We start from the raw sequence: 21,272 nt of genomic DNA, 5'->3' as shown, positions 1-21,272 counted from the left end.
TGGTACGCAGCCCCTACGATGATTCCCACTGAGCTCCACCTCCTGGTATTCACCCTCTGTGTAGTCCTTGGTCATGTTGCACTAGGGTTGGTCTTTGTGGCCAGTAGACTATAGCAGAAATGATGAAATGCCACTTTACCTATTAGGTTGCTATAGTAGGCAGCTAAGGCGGCCTCCATGACCCCTGCCTCCTAATATGCATGCCCTGGTTTAAAACCCTTTCTTGGAGTGTTGGCTGGACCGAGTGACTCGATTCTAATGAAGAGGACATGGTAAAGTGATGGGATATCACTTCTAAGAGTTGGCTGCAAGAGACTCTTGCCGTCTTGCTTGCTCTGATGACGCAAGCTGCCCTGTGGAGAACCCCACATAGCAAGGGACTGAGGGAGACCTCTGGCTAACAGCCCATAAGGAACTGATTCCTGTCAACACCCTCTTGAGTGAGCATGGAAAAGGACCCACCCCAGGTGAGACTTAAGAATCTTACATTTCAATGACTGCAACCCCTGCTTGACACCTTGATCGCAGTCTTTAGAGAGACCCTGAGCCAGAACCTCTAGCTAAGCCACTCCTGAATTCCTGACTCTCTGAAAGTATGTGAGGTCATAAATGTTTGTTGTTTTAAGGTCCTAAAGTTTGGGGTAATTGCTTTGTAGTTATAGATAATATGTGAGCAAGCAAAAAAAAAAAAAAAAATCAGGAAGGATGGAAGGGAAAATCTATGAAATCACGTGAAATACTGAAGAAAAATATTTGGTTCATATTCTTGATAGACTTTGAACCTGTGTAGAGTTATTTTTAGACTTTTTTTATGAGAAAAATGTTTTCCTTTGACTCAAGGACAAACTCTGGTATTTCACTACGTTGAGAATATTTAAAGGCAGAACAAGAATTCTAACCAGGTTTGAAGCCCTAGTTCTTTTCACAACATTATTATGCCTCCCTATAGTGATCCTTATAACTTTAAATAAAAATATACCACATCCCTGGCCAGTGTGGCTCAGTTGGTTGGGTGTCATCCTGTGCCTTTTGGATTCCCTGTCAGGGCACATGCAGGCATGGGGCTGCAGGAGGCCACCGATCGATGTTCTCACATCGACATTTCTCCCTCTCCCTCTCCCTTCCTCTCTCTCTAAAAATCAATTTAAAATTGTAATTATATATACCACTGCCCAAGTCATAAATACATAAGTATGTTCCTTAATTTAAGTTAGAAAGTCAAAGTGTCCTATTTCAAAACAGGAAATGCATGTGAGCAAGGACTACTCTTATCTATGTTCCTCATGCCCACCCCCCACCCCACCTCATTGCTGGTGCTCAATACATCTAATGAGGAAGAAACTGAGGGTCCCTGTGATTTTGATGAAATTCAGTTTTAAACCCTAACTCTAAAAATCCTCTCTCTCTCTCTCCCCCTCAGAGACCCAGACTTCCACCCAGATAATCAGCAATCCGGAGGCAGCAGAAGACAGTGGCTGGGCCTTGAGCATTGGTCCCACAGTCCGGACCTCTGGAAGCTTGCCCTAAGGTGGAACAACCCCTGGCTCCTTTCCCATGAGACCAGACAGAGGGACCCTGGAAGGGACCTCAGGGATGTCCCCAAGACCCGCAGAAATGACTCATCACCCTTCCTTCACCTCCCACCCATCAGCTGCTAACATGACCCAAAGCTCTGACTCACGGTGTCTTGTGATTTCGCCCTACATAATCTGTACCTACAGCCAGCGAGCGTGGTTTGGAGCATTAGCTTCCCGCCTCCGTACGGGTCAATTCAATATTAAACTATATTTTCCTTCTATACTGCAAACTCCTGCTCGTGCACTTCCTTGGGCCAGTACCTGCAGGCAGGCAGGCTCGAGGAAAAACCACAGCAGTTCTGGTCACAAAGACACTAATTCCACAAGCAGGCCCACCTCTGGGGATATGGGCCGGAATCCTGTTTCCCAGAGAGCCCTGGAGCCCACTGCTGGGGGCAGAATTGTAAAATTCGCCGGAGAAAGCAGAAAGTAGGGAGGAGGAGACGGAAGAGACCGACTTGCTGCCCCGGGCGAGTCCGATGGTCCAGGAGTCCCGCCCCGGATGTCGAAGTACGCGGGGCGGGGCGAGTCAGGGGGCGGGGCGCCGGGCGGACCGGAAGTTGCCTCTGCCCGGCCCAAAGATGGCGGCCGCAGCCACACTTGCCCTTGTCGCCTAAGCTCCTGTAACCAATGGCGCCGCGATGCTCGGGTGACTCATTGAGGCGACCTAGGCACGACGTTATATGATGCAACGTTGGAGTCGAGGAAGCCGCCGGTGCACATTGCGGTGACAAGGCGGCGGCGTGTTGGGAGGTGATGTCCTTGGAGGTGACCCGGGCGACCGCAGGGATGGTACTAGGTGAGTGCGGCTCGGGGACCCCCGGGTGTGTAGGGGCGCGTTGCCTCTGCCCGGGGCGGGAACCTCGCTCAGGCCGATGACTAGCACTAGCAGACGGCCTGGCGCAGAGTGGGCGTGCCCCCACCCTTCAGACGGAGACGATCGCCGGAGGGTGTGCAGGGCCTGGGCCCGCCGGGCTGGGCTGCTGGGCTCGCCCCGGCCTCCCTCCAGCCCTCGGGGCCCCGGGCCGGGTGTGGCGGCCGCTCCCGCCCTGCCCCCCGAACATCCCGTGATGCGGCCGAGGGAGGCACTGTCGGAGCTCAGGGGACCCCTCACCGAAGTCACTCTTCCAAGTGACCGCCAGGAAGGCCTTTAGAACTGGAACCGTCTTTCACAGCCCCCGTTTGTGCTGAGGCTTCCCGGCCCTCCATACGGAGCGGCAGCAAAGGGAAACCTCATCAGACCTGCTTCCCCGTCCGACTTCTGGCCGCGAGGCCTCTGCACCGTGTTTCACCGCGGAGCCTCGGGTTCCCTGAGAGACCAGAAGCAGCTGGAATCTATCTGACATCTGGGCGCCGACGCTGGGGGACCTGACTTGTCTGTGTGCCTTGATTTCGTCCTCAGTGCAGCCATCAAGGCGGGCGTTGTTTCCTCCCCTGTTTTACAGTCAAGGGAATGGGCTTGGGGAGCGAAGGGGCAACATCCCAGGATCCCAGGCTGGTCTGGCCCACGTCAAAGCCCGTCCTCATGGCCGGGAACCCGGGGAGATGGGAGCAGGCGCACAGGTTACTCACGGGATCAGAGTTCATTTTGAAAAGCTACATGTGCAGCCCCTATGTTTTTAGGAGGTGGATGTCATGGGCACGGGGGTCTGGGAAAGGAATTGCGATACATCTTCTTTGGGGCTGTGGCAGTTTTTCACTATAGTAACTCAGCTGCCTGTTCTGTTCACAGAAATAAAGAATGGATGAAGTAGTTGCAGCATGAGATGACTGATAATTATTGTCCAAATATGTAACTCATTCTCACTTTGTCAAACAGCAGAGCTCTACGTCTCCGATCGAGAGGGAAATGATGCGACAGGTGACGGAACCAAGGAGAAGCCTTTTAAAACCGGTCTGAAGGTAGTGTCTCCTCTCCTAGCAGAGCAGCTCTGCGTGTATGAGTGACTTAGGTCAATTATTACGTGACTTGTCAATAATCTATTTCAAGCACTGGGTTTTGAAGAGAGTTTTTAGAAAAAGGGAAGTAAAGATGGTGTATAGAAATGTAGCTTTAACAGATCTAAGTCTAAGCTTATTTGAACATTTTAAAAATGTCTTCTTTTTTCCTTATGTGGCATTGCATCTTGGAATGTGTCTCTCCAGTGAGTCAGACGGCCAGTTTTTTCAGTTCTTGTTGAAATAATATTCAGCTTCAGGTTAAGGTGTGGGTCGAGAGATCCCTCCTTAGGTAGCCATGGGTTTGCCTGTTGAACTGCAGTGTCTGCACCTGCCAGGTAACGACATGTTAATTAAAGCTCCCTCCTTGGGCAGCACGAGGAAAAGCCCTGCCCTGACACTTTGTTCTGTGTCATACCTGGCCAATCCCCCTTTGTGTTAGCTGTGTTGCAACACTTACTTAGGTCATGATCAAGTGTTCCTCTCCTGGGAGCATTCTCTCTAGTTATGCTTTGGTGCGTCGTACATAGTTCTTACTTTTTAACTCTTAGGGCGAAATATTTCTCTCATTTCTGGGCTGTTGGGGTGACTTGAGCTCCCCAAACTGACAACACTGTTTAGGTGAATGGTTGCAGAATGTTCCTGTTAGCAAAAGCATGCCATTCTGATTTAGGGATTTACAGTTTGGCTCCTTCAATTTCAGTGATACAAAAGGAGTGATCAGTAGAGAGTGTCCGGTATTAAGTGAATTCCTAATGATTTGCAAACATCCCTACAAAGTCTGATGGTTAAAAACATGAGTTCTTGGGTGTTTTTTACAAGGTCCAGGTTTCCCCCTCCTCTGTACCGATCATTGAGTTGGAACTGCTGTTAAAACGGGAGGAAAGGTGTTTTTTAGGTTTGGAAACTACACTTTTAGAAAGCTTTTTGTAAGCCTTAGATCTTATGATTGGAGAGAGTAATTCCTTACAATTATTTCTTGGTTGACTTAACAACTTGGGAGAAATTTGAAGTAGTTGATAAAACATTTATCGTTTACATACTTTCAACTATTTTTTTAAAAAAAGAATATGGCCGAAACCGGTTTGGTTCAGTGGCTAGAGCGTCAGCCTGCGGACTGAAAGGTCCCAGGTTCAATTCCGGTCAAGGGCATGTACCTGGGTTGCGGGCACATCCCCAGTGGGGAGTGTGCAGGAGGCAGCTGATCAATGTTTCTCTCTCATTGATGTTTCTAACTCTCTATCTCTCTCCCTTCCTCTCTGTAAAAAATCAATAAAAAATTAAAAAAAAATGTATATTTTAAAAAAATAAATAAAGAAAAAAGAATATGAATTATAAAATCCTGTATAATGAAAAGCTAATATGCAAATTGTCCCCTCTACCGGGAGTTCAACCCGGAGTTCGACTAGGGGGCTGAACCGTCGGCCAACAGTCAGCAGCCCCTCCCCCCAGCCGGCCCCTACCCGTGCATGAGTTCGTGCACCAGGCCTCTAGTATTCAATAACCTCAAAGCTGATGTGTTCCAGTATTAGTGAAAGGTATTCTACATAAGAGTAATTTTTAAAATTAAATGAAACTTAGCCCTTTGTGTTCTTAGCCATTATTTTGTTGCTAGAGTTTCAGAATTGGCTTATCTGTTCCTTAGCCAGGATAAATCATTTAGATGTGATCTGTAACTGGCTTTTGCTATCATCTGTCTCCTCTGTTGTCAGCATAACTCCCTCTGGCCCCTGCACCACTTAAAATCTGTTGCTTCTAGTCTACTTGTGGCTGGGAAACTCTATACTATGTCACTGAACTTGCTAGAATTGTTGCAAAAGGACCTGAGAGCTAAAAAAAAAAATGTTCTTAGGACTTGAACCAGTCAATCTATCAATATTGACTTTCAACTCTTGGGGTCTCTTCTTGGCTCTTGATTATGTTCTAGACCAGTGATGGCGAACCTATGACACGTGTGTCAGAGGTGACACGCGAACTCATTTTTTTGGTTGATTTTTCTTTGTTAAATGGCATTTAAATATATAAAATAAATATCAAAAATATCAAGTCTTTGTTTTACTATGGTTGCAAGTATCAAAAAATTTCTATATGTGACATGGCACCAGAGTTAAGTTAGGGTTTTTCAAAATGCTGCCATGCCGAGCTCAAAAGGTTTGCCATCACTGTTCTAGATGGTTGAAGTTGCCTCATAATTACCGTGTTATTTTGATCTCAAATATTGTACAATGTTAAGGATATTTTCTTTTTCTCTCTCCCCATCCAAGGCTTTGATGACAGTGGGAAAAGAACCATTTCCTACCATTTATGTAGACTCACAAAAAGAAAATGAGGTAGAGTGAACAAAAACCTTTGCAGAATTTTATTTTCTGAGTATTCATCAGAACATAGAGGTCTTGAAAAACTAAATATCTGTTTTCTCTCTAGCGGTGGGATGTTATTTCTAAATCACAGATGAAGAACATTAGGAAAATGTGGCATAGGGAACAAATGAAGAGTGAATCCCGGGAAAAGAAAGAGGTGAGCAATGAATTCACAACTGAGAACATTTGAAAAGTTAGAACACTAGGAACCGTGTTAACAAATTGCTTTATCATTAAAATTAGGCAGAAGACAATTTGAGAAGAGAAAAGAACCTGGAAGAAGCAAAGAAGATTACCATTGAAAATGATCCAAGTCTTCCAGAGCCAAAATGTGTAAGTGTGACGTGTATTGTCACAAACACGGCAAACTGTTATTTGTGTCTGAGGGCCCTGCCACGAGGTTTGTTCCTTTGCATTGTCGGTCTATCCTTTCCTTGTACAAGAAGGGATAGAGAGAAGTAATGTTTTACAGTTTTGCGGCTGGTGGTTCTTTGGGGTTCATTTTCTTTTTTAAAAAATATTTTTATTGATTTTAGAGAGGAAGGGAGAGGGAGAGAGAGAGAGAAACATCAATGATGAGAGAGAATTATTAATCGGCTGACTCCTGCAAGTCCTACACTGGGAATCGAGCCCACAACCTGGGCATGTGCCCTGACCAGGAATCGAACTGTGACCTCCTGGTTCATAGGTTGATGTTCAGCCACTGATCCATGCCAGTCAGACAGGATTTTTAAATACAAAGTTTTGTGATTTTATGAAATTGGATTCCTTCTCTGTTCTTTCTAGAACAGGATGCTGGCCTCTGAGTGGGCATGCGTAGATTTCAGACAGTTCTGATTGCTGATGAACTGCCATATTTTCCCTGTTTTCTTGGTGAGGAAGCTGTTTTCTTGGCTGTATTCACCATCCCCTTTACTCACCTCTCTATTCTCCTTCATCCCCCAAACAGAAAGCTAGCTAGCCTTTGTTAACTTCTACCTCCCAGAATGTCTGGAGGGACTGTGAGGTCAGGGACAGGGCTCTGTGTGGATTTGGGTTATTGCTATTGTGAATTCATGTACTCGCTGATTTTCTGTAGCCATAGCTGAAATTCTGGGTGTTTCTCACAGTTGGTTTTGCACTAAGAGAAAGGTTTTTTTTTAACCACGCAGTATGGTGAAGTTTTCTGGTTCTAACCTGCAGTAAAGTTACTAATCTGTAGTTTTGCACCATTTTTGAAATTTTAACGCTTTACTGTCATCCATCTAATATTAGTGAAAAACTGATATGTGATAAATGACACGGTTAGTGAAATGTTATTTATTTTAATTTGACAGGTGAAGATTCATGCATTAGAAGGATATAGAGGCCAAAGAGTTAAAGTGTTTGGCTGGGTCCATAGGCTGCGAAGGCAAGGTAAATGGCGTAGCTTTCCTTTTCTCTCTTTTATTTTTAAACTAGAGGCCCGGTGCACAAAAATTTGTGCACTCGGGGGGGAGGGTGGTCCCTCAGCCCGGCCTGTGCCCTCTCCCAGTCTGGGACCCCTCTGGAGATAACGACCTGCTGGCTTAGGCCCGCTCCCTGGTGGCAGAGGGCAGGCCCAATCCCTAGGTGCAGCCCCTGGTCGGGCTCAGAGCAGGGCCGATTGGGGAGTTGGGGCGCCACCCCGTCATGCACAGAGCAGGGCAGATTGGGAGGTTGTGATGCCACCCTCAGTCACGATCAGGGTAGGGACGATTGGGGGGTTGGGGCACCGTCCCCTGTCACACTCAAGGCAGGGTCTATGGGGAGGTTGCGGCACCACCCCCTGTCATGCACAGAGCAGGGCCAATCAGGGGGTTGGGGCGCTGCCCCCGTCACACACAGAGCAGGGCCAATCAGGGGGTTGGGGCGCTGCCCCCATCACACACAGAGCAGGGCCCATCAGGGGCTTGGGGCGCTGCCCCTGTCACACACAGAGCAGGGCCCATCAGGGGGTTGGGGCACCGCCCTCTATCACCCACAGAGCAGGGCCGATCAGGGGGTTGGGGCGCCGCCACTCTGACACTCAGGGCAGGAGGTTATGGGTCTACCCCATCACGCACAGAGCAGGGCCCGTGGGTGGGGGGTTGGGGAGCTCCCCCCTATCAGGCACAGAGCAAGGCTGCTCAGGGAGTTGGGGCCCCGCCCCCTGTCACACACAGAGCCGCAGGGTGATCAGGGGGTTTGGGCGGTACCCCCTGTCACACTGATCCCGGTGCCGGGAGGCATATTACCCTTTTACTATATAGGGTAGAGGCCTGGTGCATGGGTGGGACCAGCTGGTTTGCCCTGAAGGGTGTCCTGGATCAGGGTTGGGGGTCTCCACTGGGGTGCCTGGCCAGTCTGGGTGAGGGGCTGAGGGCTGTTTTCAGGCTGGGAGTGACTGAAGTTCCCAACCGCTCCTTTTTTTCTTTTTTTTTTTTTTATTCTGGGCCAGCTTTACCTTGAGGCTTGCCTCCAGCTCTTAGGCCTCCGGCTGAAAGTAGGTTTCTGGCCTTTGCTTACAATGTTGCGAATCTGCTGGCTGAAGTCGGTATTTGTTACAATGTTTCTTAAACTGCCCTGGAACGTTGGTTTCCTCCAACGATCCTCCTCACTGAAGCAAGCAAGCCTCATGTTAGTTTCAAGCTGCCTGGCTGCTGGCCGCCATCTTGGCTGACAGTTAATTTGCATATCTCGCTGATTAGCCAATGAAATGGGTAGCGGTCGTATGCCAATTACCATGTTTCTCTTTTATTAGTGTAGATATCCCTGGTCTTAGATGAAGAGTAATGTAAAAACATTTACTTGGAAATATTTCGATTTTTGGATGCTAGTTTTTTAAAGGAGATAGTGACTTATAGCCTAAATTTGTTCTTATTCAATATGACTATTAAAAGTTTTTAAAAAATTTAAATGCTCTTTAACTATAAGCAATCACAGTGATCAGAAGGTGTCCAATAAATATTTGTGTAGTTGAACTTAGTTTTTTAATGAAAAGCAGGAAGTGGAGAGCCAAATCTGAAACTTACTGATGGTAGAACTCATGACACTTATGATTAGTATATTTGCATTCTGCTACTGATATTTTGTTTTCTCTTTCTCTTTTTATAACTTTATTACACGTGTTTTATTATAAGTGGTTATCAAATCCTTCGTAAAAAGAAATGGGCCATTTGCCCTGGCTGGGTGGCTCAGTTGGTTGACCGTCGTCCTGGAAACCAAAAGGTTGTGGGTTGATTCCTGATCGACACATACCTGGGTTGCACGTTCGACCCCTAGTCTGAGCGTGTAGGGAAGGCAACCGATCAATGTTCTCACATCGATGTTTTTCTCTTTTTCTCTAAAAACATATCCTCGGGTGAAGGTTCATTTAAAAAGGGCGAGATGTAAATAAGAAAAAATGATTCTTTACCACGGTGTTTCTGCACCTCGCACCTAGTGCACAGTCCATTAGGCATTGCTGGGGCTTCAGCGGCTAATAGGACTAATCCCTCATCTCATGTTGCTTACTGTCTGCTTTCCCTTGGTTGCGTGGGTCATGAGGATCACATGGGATTTGAAAGTACAATTAAGAAGATAATGTGCTTTACAAATACTGAGTAGTGATATAACCAGGGACACTTCAGAGGAAGAGCAGCCCCTGGGAGGTCTGAACTTTCAGTACATTTCTCTTTCTCACTTTCAGGAAAGAACTTAATGTTCCTGGTGTTGCGGGATGGTACAGGGTATCTTCAGTGTGTCTTGTCAGATGATTTGGTAAATATTTTCTCTTGTGGTTAAAATTTCGATTTTTTTCAGTAGCTTCCTTTATTGTTAGTTTTTGGAATTTTAACTATTATTATGGAAAACATTTATTTGTTGGGGAAAAACTGGTTGTTTGTCCTGTGGAATTTCTCTGGATTTGGTCAATTGCTTACACTGGATGTTAAGTCTAATCATATGTAGCTATCTATATAATTTTTATATATTTTATGTATATAGATATTTGGCACCACTATTTCATGGGCAAAGCTCTTCCAGTTGCATATTGTGAAACACATAATGTCTGGTTGGTTTTTTGTTTTTATGTTTTTGTGTGTTTGTTTGTTTTATGAATTGTGGGCTCAGGTGTTGGTAGCCTGGTCCCTCCCTCCATTACAAAGTTCCCCATCACTTTTCTTCTAATGATTTTAACAAGTATTGGTGATCATAGCTCATATTGACTCTGTATTATTTTAACAGTCTGAATTTCAAATAAAAATGAATTTTTCAAATATTTTAAGAGATGTGGGCTAATGTCATTTATACCTATGTATGTATGTAAAGTATCTATTTACATAAATGTGTATATTTATATAGAGATAAATCTTTTATAAAAATAGCTATTCTTTATTAATATTAAAAATTGATGGCCATCTTATTTTACTAGTTTTGGACCAGATAATTTGTAAATAATCCCCTTTGTTTTCTATACGTTAGAATATTTTAATGTAAATGTGAATAACTAAGTTTGAATTTTATCTTTTTATAGTGTCAGTGTTACAATGGAGTAGTCTTGTCCACTGAGAGTAGTGTTGCAGTGTACGGAATGCTAAATCTTACCCCAAAGGGCAAACAGGTGAGTGGATTGACTTTCTCACTGGGTGAATAGCTGTTTGCTTGTATTGCAATTCGTACTTTTGGTATTTGGCATATAAACACACAAATATGATGCAGTTGCTAAATTTAGTATGCCTTTTCCTTTTCCTGTGAAATCCCACTGTACAGCTCAGAAGATGTAACAAACTCAGGGATATCCAACCTTGTAGAATTCCTGAATAATCCTCATGGACCATAATATAGCCACTTTGCTGTGGGTGTGTGAATAACTTTTCAGCTAGGTAGAAATAAAAACTTAATCCAAGAAATTTCAGGAAAGGACAGTAATCTAAATCGAAAATTTTTGGATAGAATTTGAGAACCTCTTAAAAAAGTTAAATATAACTGATATGCAGAAAGATGTTTGCTCCCTAGCCAACAGGCACATAACCTGTACCAGTTACAGTTACTTGTTAGTAATTATTGCTCAAGTAACTACTCCTGCGGTTATATTCCTTGGTTGGGAAAGAAAACAAAGGTGACATACTAACCACCAGAGGGAGCCCCTAGAGTCTACCTACTAGACTAGAAATATTGATTAAAGAGAGTCAGAGCTCATGTAAAAGAAGAACCCGTATTTAGAGTGAATATCTGATCCCAGTTCCCTGGATTTTCCTTGGAATTAATGTGATTGGGAAATGGAGTGATTGTTGTGATGCTACTTGCTGTCCAATGTTTGGCACAAAGAAAATTATGTATTCCATAATCTGTGGCTTCTAAAATGAATTGTTTTAATGGAATTATCAGGGAGAATTTGAACTTTTACTATATATATGTTCCAAGGAGAAACAGCTTGTAGTAAAATCTTTACATTTAAAGAGCTTTTCAATGTGAGTATTGTGTTACTTTCAATTATTGGTAAAGGCTAGAAAGATATACCAAAATGTTAATAGTAGTTAGAAGTTACTTCAAGTTGTGGGATTATAGTTTTATTTTTTACTTTGTGCTTTCTAATTTTTCAAAAACTTGTATGTGAATTAACTCCAAAAGGAATATTAAATATATCAATATGAAATTGAATTATTGGGTCTGTTAGAAGGGTAGGCTAATAATGATGAGATTTTTAGAAATAGCTTACCAAAAATTTTGTAATCAAGTAAAAACTCAAAGTGCTCGCTGCAGGACAACCAGTAAGTCGAGTGACAAGGAATTGGAGTAAAGAAAGCAACTTTATTCGGAAGCCAGTAAGCAGAGGAGAAGGCAGACTAGCGTCCTAAAGAACCATCTTGAGAAAGTACAGAATTCAGTCATCTTATGTCGGGACAGGGAAAAACAGGAGGGGTTTAAAGTCAAGAGGTGGTTGATGACTGCAGACGTCTGGATGCCAGGAAGGGCCCAAGGGGGTGGTGAAAATTCTTTGCTTTTGTTCGGCAAACTTCAGTTGTCTTGGTCCCACTCACAAGATTTCTGTAAATTTTTTTATAAACCGTTTTTTTTTTTTACATACCTTCCTTATCTCTTTGGGGAAGTTGTGGCGAGCAGGGAGGTTGTTTGAGTAAGTTCTAGGGTACAGGTTAGATCCTTGAATGATAAGCATATCTGTGTGCAGGACTAAGCAGAAGATTCTAACTCACATGTCATGGGACCTGGCAGGTTCAAGCAATGTGGTGTCAGAAAGATCATTAAGAATCTATTACATTTTGACATAAATTAAAATCTTTACTACTTCTGTAAATTTTTTGTTTCATTCTCCTTACCTTTCATTCCTCCCCTCCTTTTTTAAAAAAAATGTAGGCTCCTGGGGGCCATGAGCTGAATTGCGACTTCTGGGAACTGATCGGCTTGGCCCCTGCTGGAGGAGCTGATAACTTGATCAACGAAGAATCTGACGTTGACGTCCAGCTCAACAACAGACACATGATGATCCGAGGAGAAAACATGTCCAAAATCCTGAAAGCTCGCTCCATGGTCACCAGGTGCTTTAGAGATCACTTCTTTGATAGGGGGTACTGTGAAGTAAGTGTGCACTCATCTCTTGCAAATGATACCTTTGGCCATTCTTCAACGTGAATAGAGGTGCTCACAGTGGGCTTTCTTTACTCCTTTCCGTTTGAACAGGTTACTCCTCCAACGTTAGTGCAAACTCAAGTGGAAGGTGGTGCTACACTCTTCAAGCTTGACTATTTTGGAGAAGAGGCATTTTTGACTCAGTCCTCTCAGTTGTACCTGGAGACCTGCATTCCAGCTCTGGGGGATGTTTTCTGTATTGCACAGTCATACAGGGCAGAACAATCCAGAACAAGAAGGCACCTGGCTGAGTATGAATTGTCTTTTTATTTTAAAAATTTTAAAAATAATTGTTTAGAAAAGCAATTTTTATGTAGTCAAAGGATGCCTATGTAAATGTGTTGGTATGTTAAGAGGATATATGAAGAGCAGTGAATAAATTAATTAAAACCGTGTAAAAAGTTTTGCCTCTTAAGCCATAGCTAGCTAAGGCCTTCCTTTTACTCGGCCTTGATCCTTTATGTGTTAAGGAATAAACAAAAATTAATTATTTAAAGGGGAAAGGTAGGTGTGTGCTAAAACTAACTTGCAGAGTTAGCAAGGATGGAATTTTACTTTTCTGGACAGTTTCCCAATGTTAAAATCCTTGTATGAGAGAAACTTAGTAGAAACGAAGAGCAGCTCTGAGCTAGTGTTTCGTTCTTCAGATACACTCACGTGGAGGCAGAGTGCCCTTTCCTGACCTTTGAGGAGCTCCTGAACCGGTTGGAGGACTTGGTTTGTGACGTGGTAGATAGAGTCTTGAAATCACCCGCAGCAAGCATAGTGTATGACCTCAATCCGGTAGGTCTGGTGTTTTATGGAAATACAAAATTATGATTTCTTTTCTGAGGGCAATGTTGTTTTCACCCTCAGTATTTATAGATTAAATGGGTTGGCGAGCTTTGAGGTAAATGGCTAATAATTGCCATTTCTCCACACTACTTCAAAAGGTAACTAACCAAGAATGTGCAAACAGCTTCGAACATACAGGTACATACACAAAGAAGAGATGAGATCATCTGCGGCTTTGTTGTTGTTAGGGACACATTAACTGGACTACGTAATAAGCAACACAGTTGGTGCTCAGTGACTGCTGCATTTCAATAAAAGTAGAATCACCTTTTGGAAATAACAGCAATATATAACTTCACACCAGTGGTTTCAGGGAATAATGAGTTTGCTGGCGTTAGTTTATACTCTCCTGTGTATTACCACAGATTCCAGTTATGTAATCACCAGTAGTCAGTTCCACTCATCGCCCCCTCAATCAGAGCCCTGCAGAACGTTTGAAACCTCTTTTATCTAATGCTTTTTTGACATCCCTTTCAGAGAGTATTTTAAAAGTGGAAGCATTTAAAATTAAAGTGTTTTTATATTCATGCATTAAAAAAATAATTTCCAATAATTTATTAACATTTTAACTTAGGAGGAAGTTCATATGTTTTTCTTTTTAGGAATGTCCACATTGATTTTTAGTCTGAAATAATATTTTACAATGATACTAAGTAGTTTTTCTTAAAATGGGAATTTTAGTGTTAATGGTTTCTTTCTATACACTGTCTTTTTCCTTCTATAGAACTTCAAGCCCCCCAAACGGCCTTTCAAACGGATGAACTATTCAGATGCTATTGTGTGGCTCAAAGAACACAATATAAAGAAAGAAGATGGAACTTTCTATGAGTTTGGAGAGGTTTGTATTCCTTTCTAATCATTGTTTCAAAGGCGGCATTGTGCTTAAGTGGATTGCTACTTCTGCTTAATTAACCAGTGATGCCGGAGGCATCTGCTTGCCATCAAATCAATGGTAACTGAACCTTCTGGGCTGGCTGATGATTCATTGACTTAATAGATGTAGAGTAAGCCTTAGAACAGTGCCTTTCTCTGGCGTTCAATAAATATTAGCAAGTTTTTAGCCTTCACACCTCATCCGTTGCCTCTCTTCTCTTCTTCCATGATCAGTCATGGGCTTGGTTGTAATTCTCTAGGCTGGCAGGATGCCTCAGAAAGTTGTAGACTGTAAATTTACTGCAAAATGTTAGCATCTATACTAATAATAGAGGAATATGCAAGTTGTCCAGGACGCCGTCACAGTAACGACCGAACAGCAGGCTGCATTGGGTGACCAGGCTGGCAGGAGGGTTAGTGATGGATGACCAAATGACTGAACAGCAGACTGCATGGGGTGACCGGGCCAGCAGCGGGGGCATTTGGGGGCTACCAGGCCAGCAGGGGGAGGCAGTTGGGGGGGTGACCAGGCTGGCGGGGGGGCAATTAGGGGCGATCAGGCAGGCAGAAGTGGTTAGGGGTGATCAGGCTTGCGGGGGGGGAGGGGGGGGGGTGTGTTAGAGGCGATCAGGCAGGCAGGTAAGCAGTTAGGAGCCAGTGGTCCCAGATTGTGAGAAGGATGTCCTACTGCTGGGTTAGGCCTAACCCGGCAGTTGGACACCCCCTGAGGGGTCCCAGATTGGAGAAGATGCAGGCTGGGCTGAGGGGACACCCCCCCCCCCCCCCGCCCCGCACGAATTTCGGGCACTGGGTCTCTAGTGTATATATATTTGTTTTGTTTGTCTGGAGAAAGTATCTGGCTTTGCAAAAAGGATCCCTCCCCTCAAAACAGTAAATCAAAACTCCTTCATGTGGAGGGGATTCAAAGAAGAAAATAGCCGCTGGTTAAAATGCAAAACCAAGAGAAGCCTTGATAAGGAAGGTGGCCTGGGGCCCCCGGTAAACTGAGTGGGTATCAGCTTGGGGTGTAAATTATTTGTTTGTTAAATTTTTTATTTATTGATTTGAGAGAACGATAGAGACATCAATTTGTTTTTCCACTTATTTATGAATTCATTGGTTGATTCTTGTATGTGCCCTGATTGGGGATTGCACCCACAACTTTGGCATATCAGGATAGTGCTCTAACCAACTGAGCTGCCAGGGTGAGGGTATAAATTGTTAACATGATTCTAAGCCCTCTTTCCTGTGCATTTAACCATTCCTTGCATAATATTTGCAAATCCAACTGTTCTATAGAGGAAATGTAACTACTGCTAGCTAGAGGTTTGTTTATTTTTAGAAGGAATTTATAGAGAGGACAAACAGTAGACTTGAGTTATGTAAATTACTCTTAATGTTTCATGAATTCAATTGATGATGTATAATAGAATTTTGTACTGAAGACTTTAGAACTGTTAGCAAAGCAGTGTGATTGAGTGGAAAGAAGACAAGTTTTGGAGTAAGAAGGCTTCCCAGGTGGGCTTAGCTACCACCTCTGTCCTCACTGCTGTATAACCGAAGGCCAGTGACCCTGCTCCCTGGTTCCTTATCTCTGATGTGGAGGTAACATCCACTTTGCAAAGTCGTGAAGACTCAGTGAGCAAAATGCCTAGAGCAGTGGTTCTCAACCTTCCTAATGCCGAGACCCTTTAATACAGTTCCTCATGTTGTGGTGACCCCCAATTTCATTGTTACAAATTGAACATGATTAAAGCATAGTGATTAATCACAGAAACAATATGTAATTATATATGTGTTTTCCGATGGTCTTAGGCGACCCCTGTGAAAGGGTTTCAACCCCCAAAGGGGTCGTGACCCACAGGTTGAGAACCGCTGGCCTAGAGGGTCCCTGGCACAGGAAGTGCTAAGGACATGCCAGTCCTTACTCTACACCCATACCCATGAGGGTGCTACAGTAGATAAACATTCTAAAGACTTTTGGAAAAGACTCCTTTTCCTTCAATTAAATCTTATGCAGAACTCCAGGGTGCAAAGTAGCTAAAAGCTGAGAAACCAGAGCTCTCCCACTCACCTCCCATCTCTCTGTACTTTAGAGGGCACAGGGCTCGAGGGACTAGAGCTTGGAAACAGGTGGGCCAGGTGATTGCTAAGCTCCACTTCAGTTCCTACACTAAACAAATCAGTGCGTCTTGTCCAGTTCTTTCTTCAGTTTTTATGGGGACGGGAGTTTTCAGTGGAATTTATGTGTGGTTTACTGAAGGGTGTTCGAGAGAGAAACGGATTCATCATCATCTAACAAATCTTGCCTAACTATTCCAGGTGTGGTTACACTTAAAATTTGACATTGGCTATTTGTCTTATGACGGTGTCTTACTATCATTGAAGGTACACAGATTTATTATTATAGGAAAGAAGTGCAGATACTAGGAGAGTTTAAAGATTATTATTGTTTTTGTTTCTTTGTTTTCATTGATTTCAGAGAGGAAGGGAGAGGGAGAGAGAGGATAAGAATATCAATGATGAGAGAGAATCATGGATTGGCTGCCTCCTGCACGCCCCACACTGGGGATCAAGCCCACAACCTGGGCAGGTGCCCTGACCGGGAATCGAATGTGACCTCCGGTTCATAGGTTAACGCTCAACCACTGAGCCTCTCCTGCCAGGCAAAAGATTGTTGTTATTAACAACATACACTGTGTGTATATCGGTGATATTCTGGAACATTCACTGATTATCATGTGTCTTATGGGACGAAATGGACCATGTCTGTTTCAGAGCTAGATAAAACTAGCCACTGACAAAATGAGCAATATCTAGTCACAGTGATAATGACTTGGGTGGGGGTTTTTTGCTTGTTTTTGGAGGGGTTCATTCTTCAAGCAGTATGGCACATGAGATATATTGTAGAAGGATGCAGATCATTTTATAGTTTATTTAATAACTGGGTTTTTAAAATATATTTATTTGTTTTTTAAAGAAATTGTCCCTTACCCTGAGTGTCTGGGTGATGGTGGGTATGTATTCTTCCTGTGTTGCATTAAGAAGAGGAAGAGTAGCTATTAGGTGAAAGAGCTGCTTCTGTCTTGTTGCATTTAGAGCTGTAAATGTTAATAAAGTCTTGTTCAACCTCAGGATATCCCTGAAGCTCCTGAGAGACTGATGACGGACACCATTAATGAGCCCATCCTGCTGTGTCGATTTCCTGTGGAGATCAAGTCCTTCTATATGCAGCGCTGTCCTGAGGATTCCCGCCTCACTGAATCTGTCAGTTGTGATTCGAACAGTATTAATAATTTTGCTTTTTAAGGGGGTGGAGACTGTTATTGGGATAATATACAGCTCATGGCAAATACTTCATTATAAATCTAGAATGACATTTTTTTAAGAAGTTTTTTTTGTCCTCTGATAAATTTACTTTGTTAAATTACAGAATTTGAATATTTGCATTTTGCATGATTATAGTACTCCTTTAGCTATAGGACAGGGTTGGGCAACCCCTGGCACGCATGCCAAACATGGCACATGAGTAACTTTTGCTTCCACGCGAAACCCTTTCTTAAAATCTTCCATTTACAATTTTTTTCTTAATATCGACTTTTTTATTTTTCAGATAAATTCAGTGTAGGTGCATCTTAGATAAATAAATAATTTTACATAACACGTATACATTAAAAAATAAATGTATTTTTCATCATCATATACTGTGTTTTTGTCGCTCGAATGAATTTTATTATTTCTTCAAGGTTCTTCACATACGTACACCTTAAGAGATATCAAGTAGGCGTAACATGTTCTGAAAAAATTAGTGTTGGCACGCAGAAGAATTTTGAGTCAGAGATTTTGCTGGTTTTGGCACACACGCACAAAAAGATTGCCCACCCCTGCTATAGGAGCTTAATTGTGATTTTCTTTTTTTTTTCTTAATATATTTTATTGATTTCAGAGAGGAAGAGAGAGATAGAACATCAATGATGAGAGAGAATCATTGATCAGCTGCCTCCTGCACACTCTTTACTGGGGATCAAGCCCGCAACCGGGCATGTACCCTTGACCAGAATCGAACCCGGGACCCTTCAGTCCACAGGCCAACACTCCATTCACTGAGCCAAACCCGAGGGCTTAATTGTGATTTTCATTGAAACTGTAGAGCAGAGTCATGACTGATAGCCTGTCATAACTGCATTTGATTTACTTGTTGTTAAAGGTCGACGTGTTGATGCCCAATGTTGGCGAGATTGTGGGAGGCTCCATGCGTATCTGGGATAGTGAAGAAATGCTGGCAGGTTATAAAAGGGAAGGAATTGACCCCACACCCTATTACTGGTACACAGATCAGGTAGAAACAATTTTTTAAATACTCTTTGCATTTTTTTATTGTAGTAGTTTTGTATAAATTGAAATTTAAAAGGTGATGATTCAGGATGGAACTTTAGGATTTAAAGAGCTTTATTCAGTTTCATGATTATAACAATGTGTCATGTGAATATTGCTAGTTTTGGTTTTGGCTAATATGTTAACTTCATTTGAAACCCTATTTAACTGCTGGCCTTGCTCATCGCTACTGAGCTTTTAAACATTTGTCATCGGATCTGACCAATATCTAGTGCTATCTTTCATTTTCCTCTTATAACCGAAGACATTGACTTGGTTTTATGTTTGAAATCTCTTCTTTCCAAGGTAGCACTTAATCCCTGTTTTATTTTCCATACCAAATTATTTCTTCACATGTGTTCCATGAAGGTATTTAGATTAAGGGTTGAATTCTTAACCACAGTAAGCTAACTCATTTCACAGTAGAAAATTTTAACTATTTTAGGAAAAACTGTAAATTAAGCATATTCCTCTCTCTTTTTTAAACAGAGAAAATATGGCACCTGCCCTCATGGGGGCTATGGCTTGGGCTTGGAACGATTCTTGACCTGGATTCTGAACAGGTATCACATCCGAGATGTCTGCTTATACCCTCGCTTTGTCCAGCGCTGCAGGCCGTAGCCGGTGCCTCCTGAAGCACGAAGGCCAGCACACGGTTCCTGAGAGCAACAGACTGCCTCATCCAAAAGAACAAAAAGCCAAGATCTTCCCTTTTTTATTCTATGGGGATATGTCTGGTTCTGTTTTCCCCTTTTGTTTTTTGTTTTCCTGCTACCACACAAAACAATCCAAAACACTGGGACATACAGTAAAGTGACATTGATGTTGCCATTTTAAGAAAAAATATCCATTACAAAATTGAGAAATACGTGGCATGTAACTCTGCTATTATGAATATATTTCAGCATTTTATGTAATTATAGGTTATAATCTTTGCACCTATATACCATATATATAATTAAACAGTTTTTAATTATGGCCTAAGACATTCCAGTTACCTAAAATTTTTGTCCTTTTAATTATAACTGAAATTCTTTAATTTGTATCATTTTATTGTATCAATGGGTTAAACATCTTGGGAAGATTGACACTATGGCGTAAAAATTTGCTAGTATTAGAACAGAGTATAATTTAACAGTAGATGCTGGAATCAAATGAATAGCCTCTTGCATCATTATTAATCTTTTCTAAATCCGTGTAGCTGCTTGTAATTCTGAGGCATACGGATTGATATGGAAGAACTTGTAAAAATGGAGCTGTCTTAATTTGAAGAGCAAAATTTTTTTTTCAATGCTTCAGTGAACAGTATCCTTCCTAGCATTAATTTAAATTAAAGGGAGACTGGTCTTCCCTCTTTCCTGGTAGTTCCTAAATAACTAAGAATAAGTTCCCAAAGAATTTGCACATAGAATCTTACAACTGTTAAGTGACTGAGTCATCCCCAGATCTCATCTGTACTCCCTTATTAACTCTCAGCAGGCTTTTTGAATGGCTTTGTTTCAGATTTGGTTAATTTCTCCCCCAAAATGCATGTCATGTATTCTCAGGTTGTATTCTCAGCAATCAATAAATGGACACACATAAAAACTCTTTGCTGGCGTAATTTTTTTAAAGCTGAACATTTCTGTCTCATTAGTTCATGTGTTTGTATTTTTTTATCTTTTAGTAGAGGCCTGATGCATGAAAATTCATGTACTCGAGGGGGTCCCTCAGCCCAGCCTGCACCCTCTCACAATCCAGGACCCCTCAGGTAGGGTCCCTAGGCCTGCTGAGGTCAGGGCCTATTGGGGCTTTCCTTCCCCTGGCTGCAGGCAGCTGACCCCACCCCTGCCACTGCCATTGCTTTCCTTCTGTGCAGTGCTGGCTCCCCCCCCACCCCCTGCCACTGGTGGCCTCCCTCTGCAGGCGACAGGCGTGGGGTGCAATGGCTTGGCAGGCCTGGGCCTCCCTCTGCTGGACGATCGCTGGCCAGCCGCACACCTGCCATAGAGTCACCACCAGTGGTCTCGGCCTCCCTCTTTCTTTGCTGGGGGGCAGGGCCAACCCTGCAAGGGGCCATCTGCCTACCTGATCACCCCTAACCGCTGGCCTGCCTACCTGATTGGCCCTAACAACTCCGCATGCCTGCCTGATCACCCCTAACCGCTCGTCTGCCTGCCTGATCACCCCTAACCACTCTGCCTGCCTACCTGATCACCCCTAACCACTTCCCTGCCTACCTGATCACCCTTAACCCCTTGCTTGGGGGCAGGCCAGCCCGATGAGGGGCCATGGTAGTTCTGGTCTCTGGTCATTTCGGTCATTACACTTATGATGGCTGGCCTTTTATTATATAGGATTTTTTGTGTGTGAATAATTTTATGATACCAAGTTAGATATTACTAAATGTAGTAGGTATTACTAATATTTGTGGTAATGAAAAGGAATGATTTTCAAAAATTAGATGTAGGTCCTAGCTACATCTTTTTATAATTTTTTTTGTGCATTATTTTTGAACACATTAAATTGTATCCTGTTCTGCAGTAAGTGAAATGACAGAAGGAAATGTGGCATTTGCAGTGTATTTGGCCTATACCGTTAAATAAAAAATACTTGTAAGAACGTGAATGATTGGATTCAAGTAGGCAATTCATTTGATCACAATTTAGGGGGAGGGGTAAGATTCAATTATCCTAAATTTTAATTGTGTAAATTAATTGAGAATTATAAA

At 42.9% G+C, this 21,272-nt stretch overlaps 1 protein-coding gene across 2 annotated transcripts; it reads left to right on the top strand.

Annotated features, from left to right (window-relative positions):
• The first annotated feature begins 2,264 nt into the window (after positions 1–2,264).
• On the top strand, positions 2,265–20,152 carry NARS1 (asparaginyl-tRNA synthetase 1). Of its 2 annotated transcripts, none has more exons than XM_081096935.1 (15): positions 2,265–2,376; positions 3,397–3,479; positions 5,780–5,845; positions 5,940–6,032; positions 6,119–6,208; positions 7,192–7,270; positions 9,543–9,613; positions 10,368–10,454; positions 12,209–12,430; positions 12,533–12,732; positions 13,129–13,264; positions 14,040–14,153; positions 17,324–17,455; positions 18,396–18,527; positions 19,052–20,152. In XM_081096935.1, exons 1-15 carry the CDS (start codon positions 2,334–2,336, stop codon positions 19,181–19,183), a joined length of 1,680 nt encoding a protein of 559 aa, XP_080953061.1. In that variant the 5' UTR covers positions 2,265–2,333; the 3' UTR covers positions 19,184–20,152. The 2 variants fall into 2 exon arrangements, with proteins under 2 accessions (XP_080953061.1, XP_080953060.1); XM_081096934.1 differs by having other exon boundaries at positions 2,276–2,376; positions 3,400–3,479.
• Positions 20,153–21,272: the final 1,120 nt, after the last annotated feature.

The sequence above is a fragment of the Myotis nattereri genome, assembly GCF_964212035.1.
Source record: "Myotis nattereri genome assembly, chromosome: 8".
In the NCBI taxonomy this organism is placed as follows: domain Eukaryota; kingdom Metazoa; phylum Chordata; class Mammalia; order Chiroptera; family Vespertilionidae; genus Myotis; species Myotis nattereri.
The sequence above is the reverse complement of the archived record's forward strand: the minus strand, read 5'-3'. Positions and strand labels throughout refer to the sequence as shown.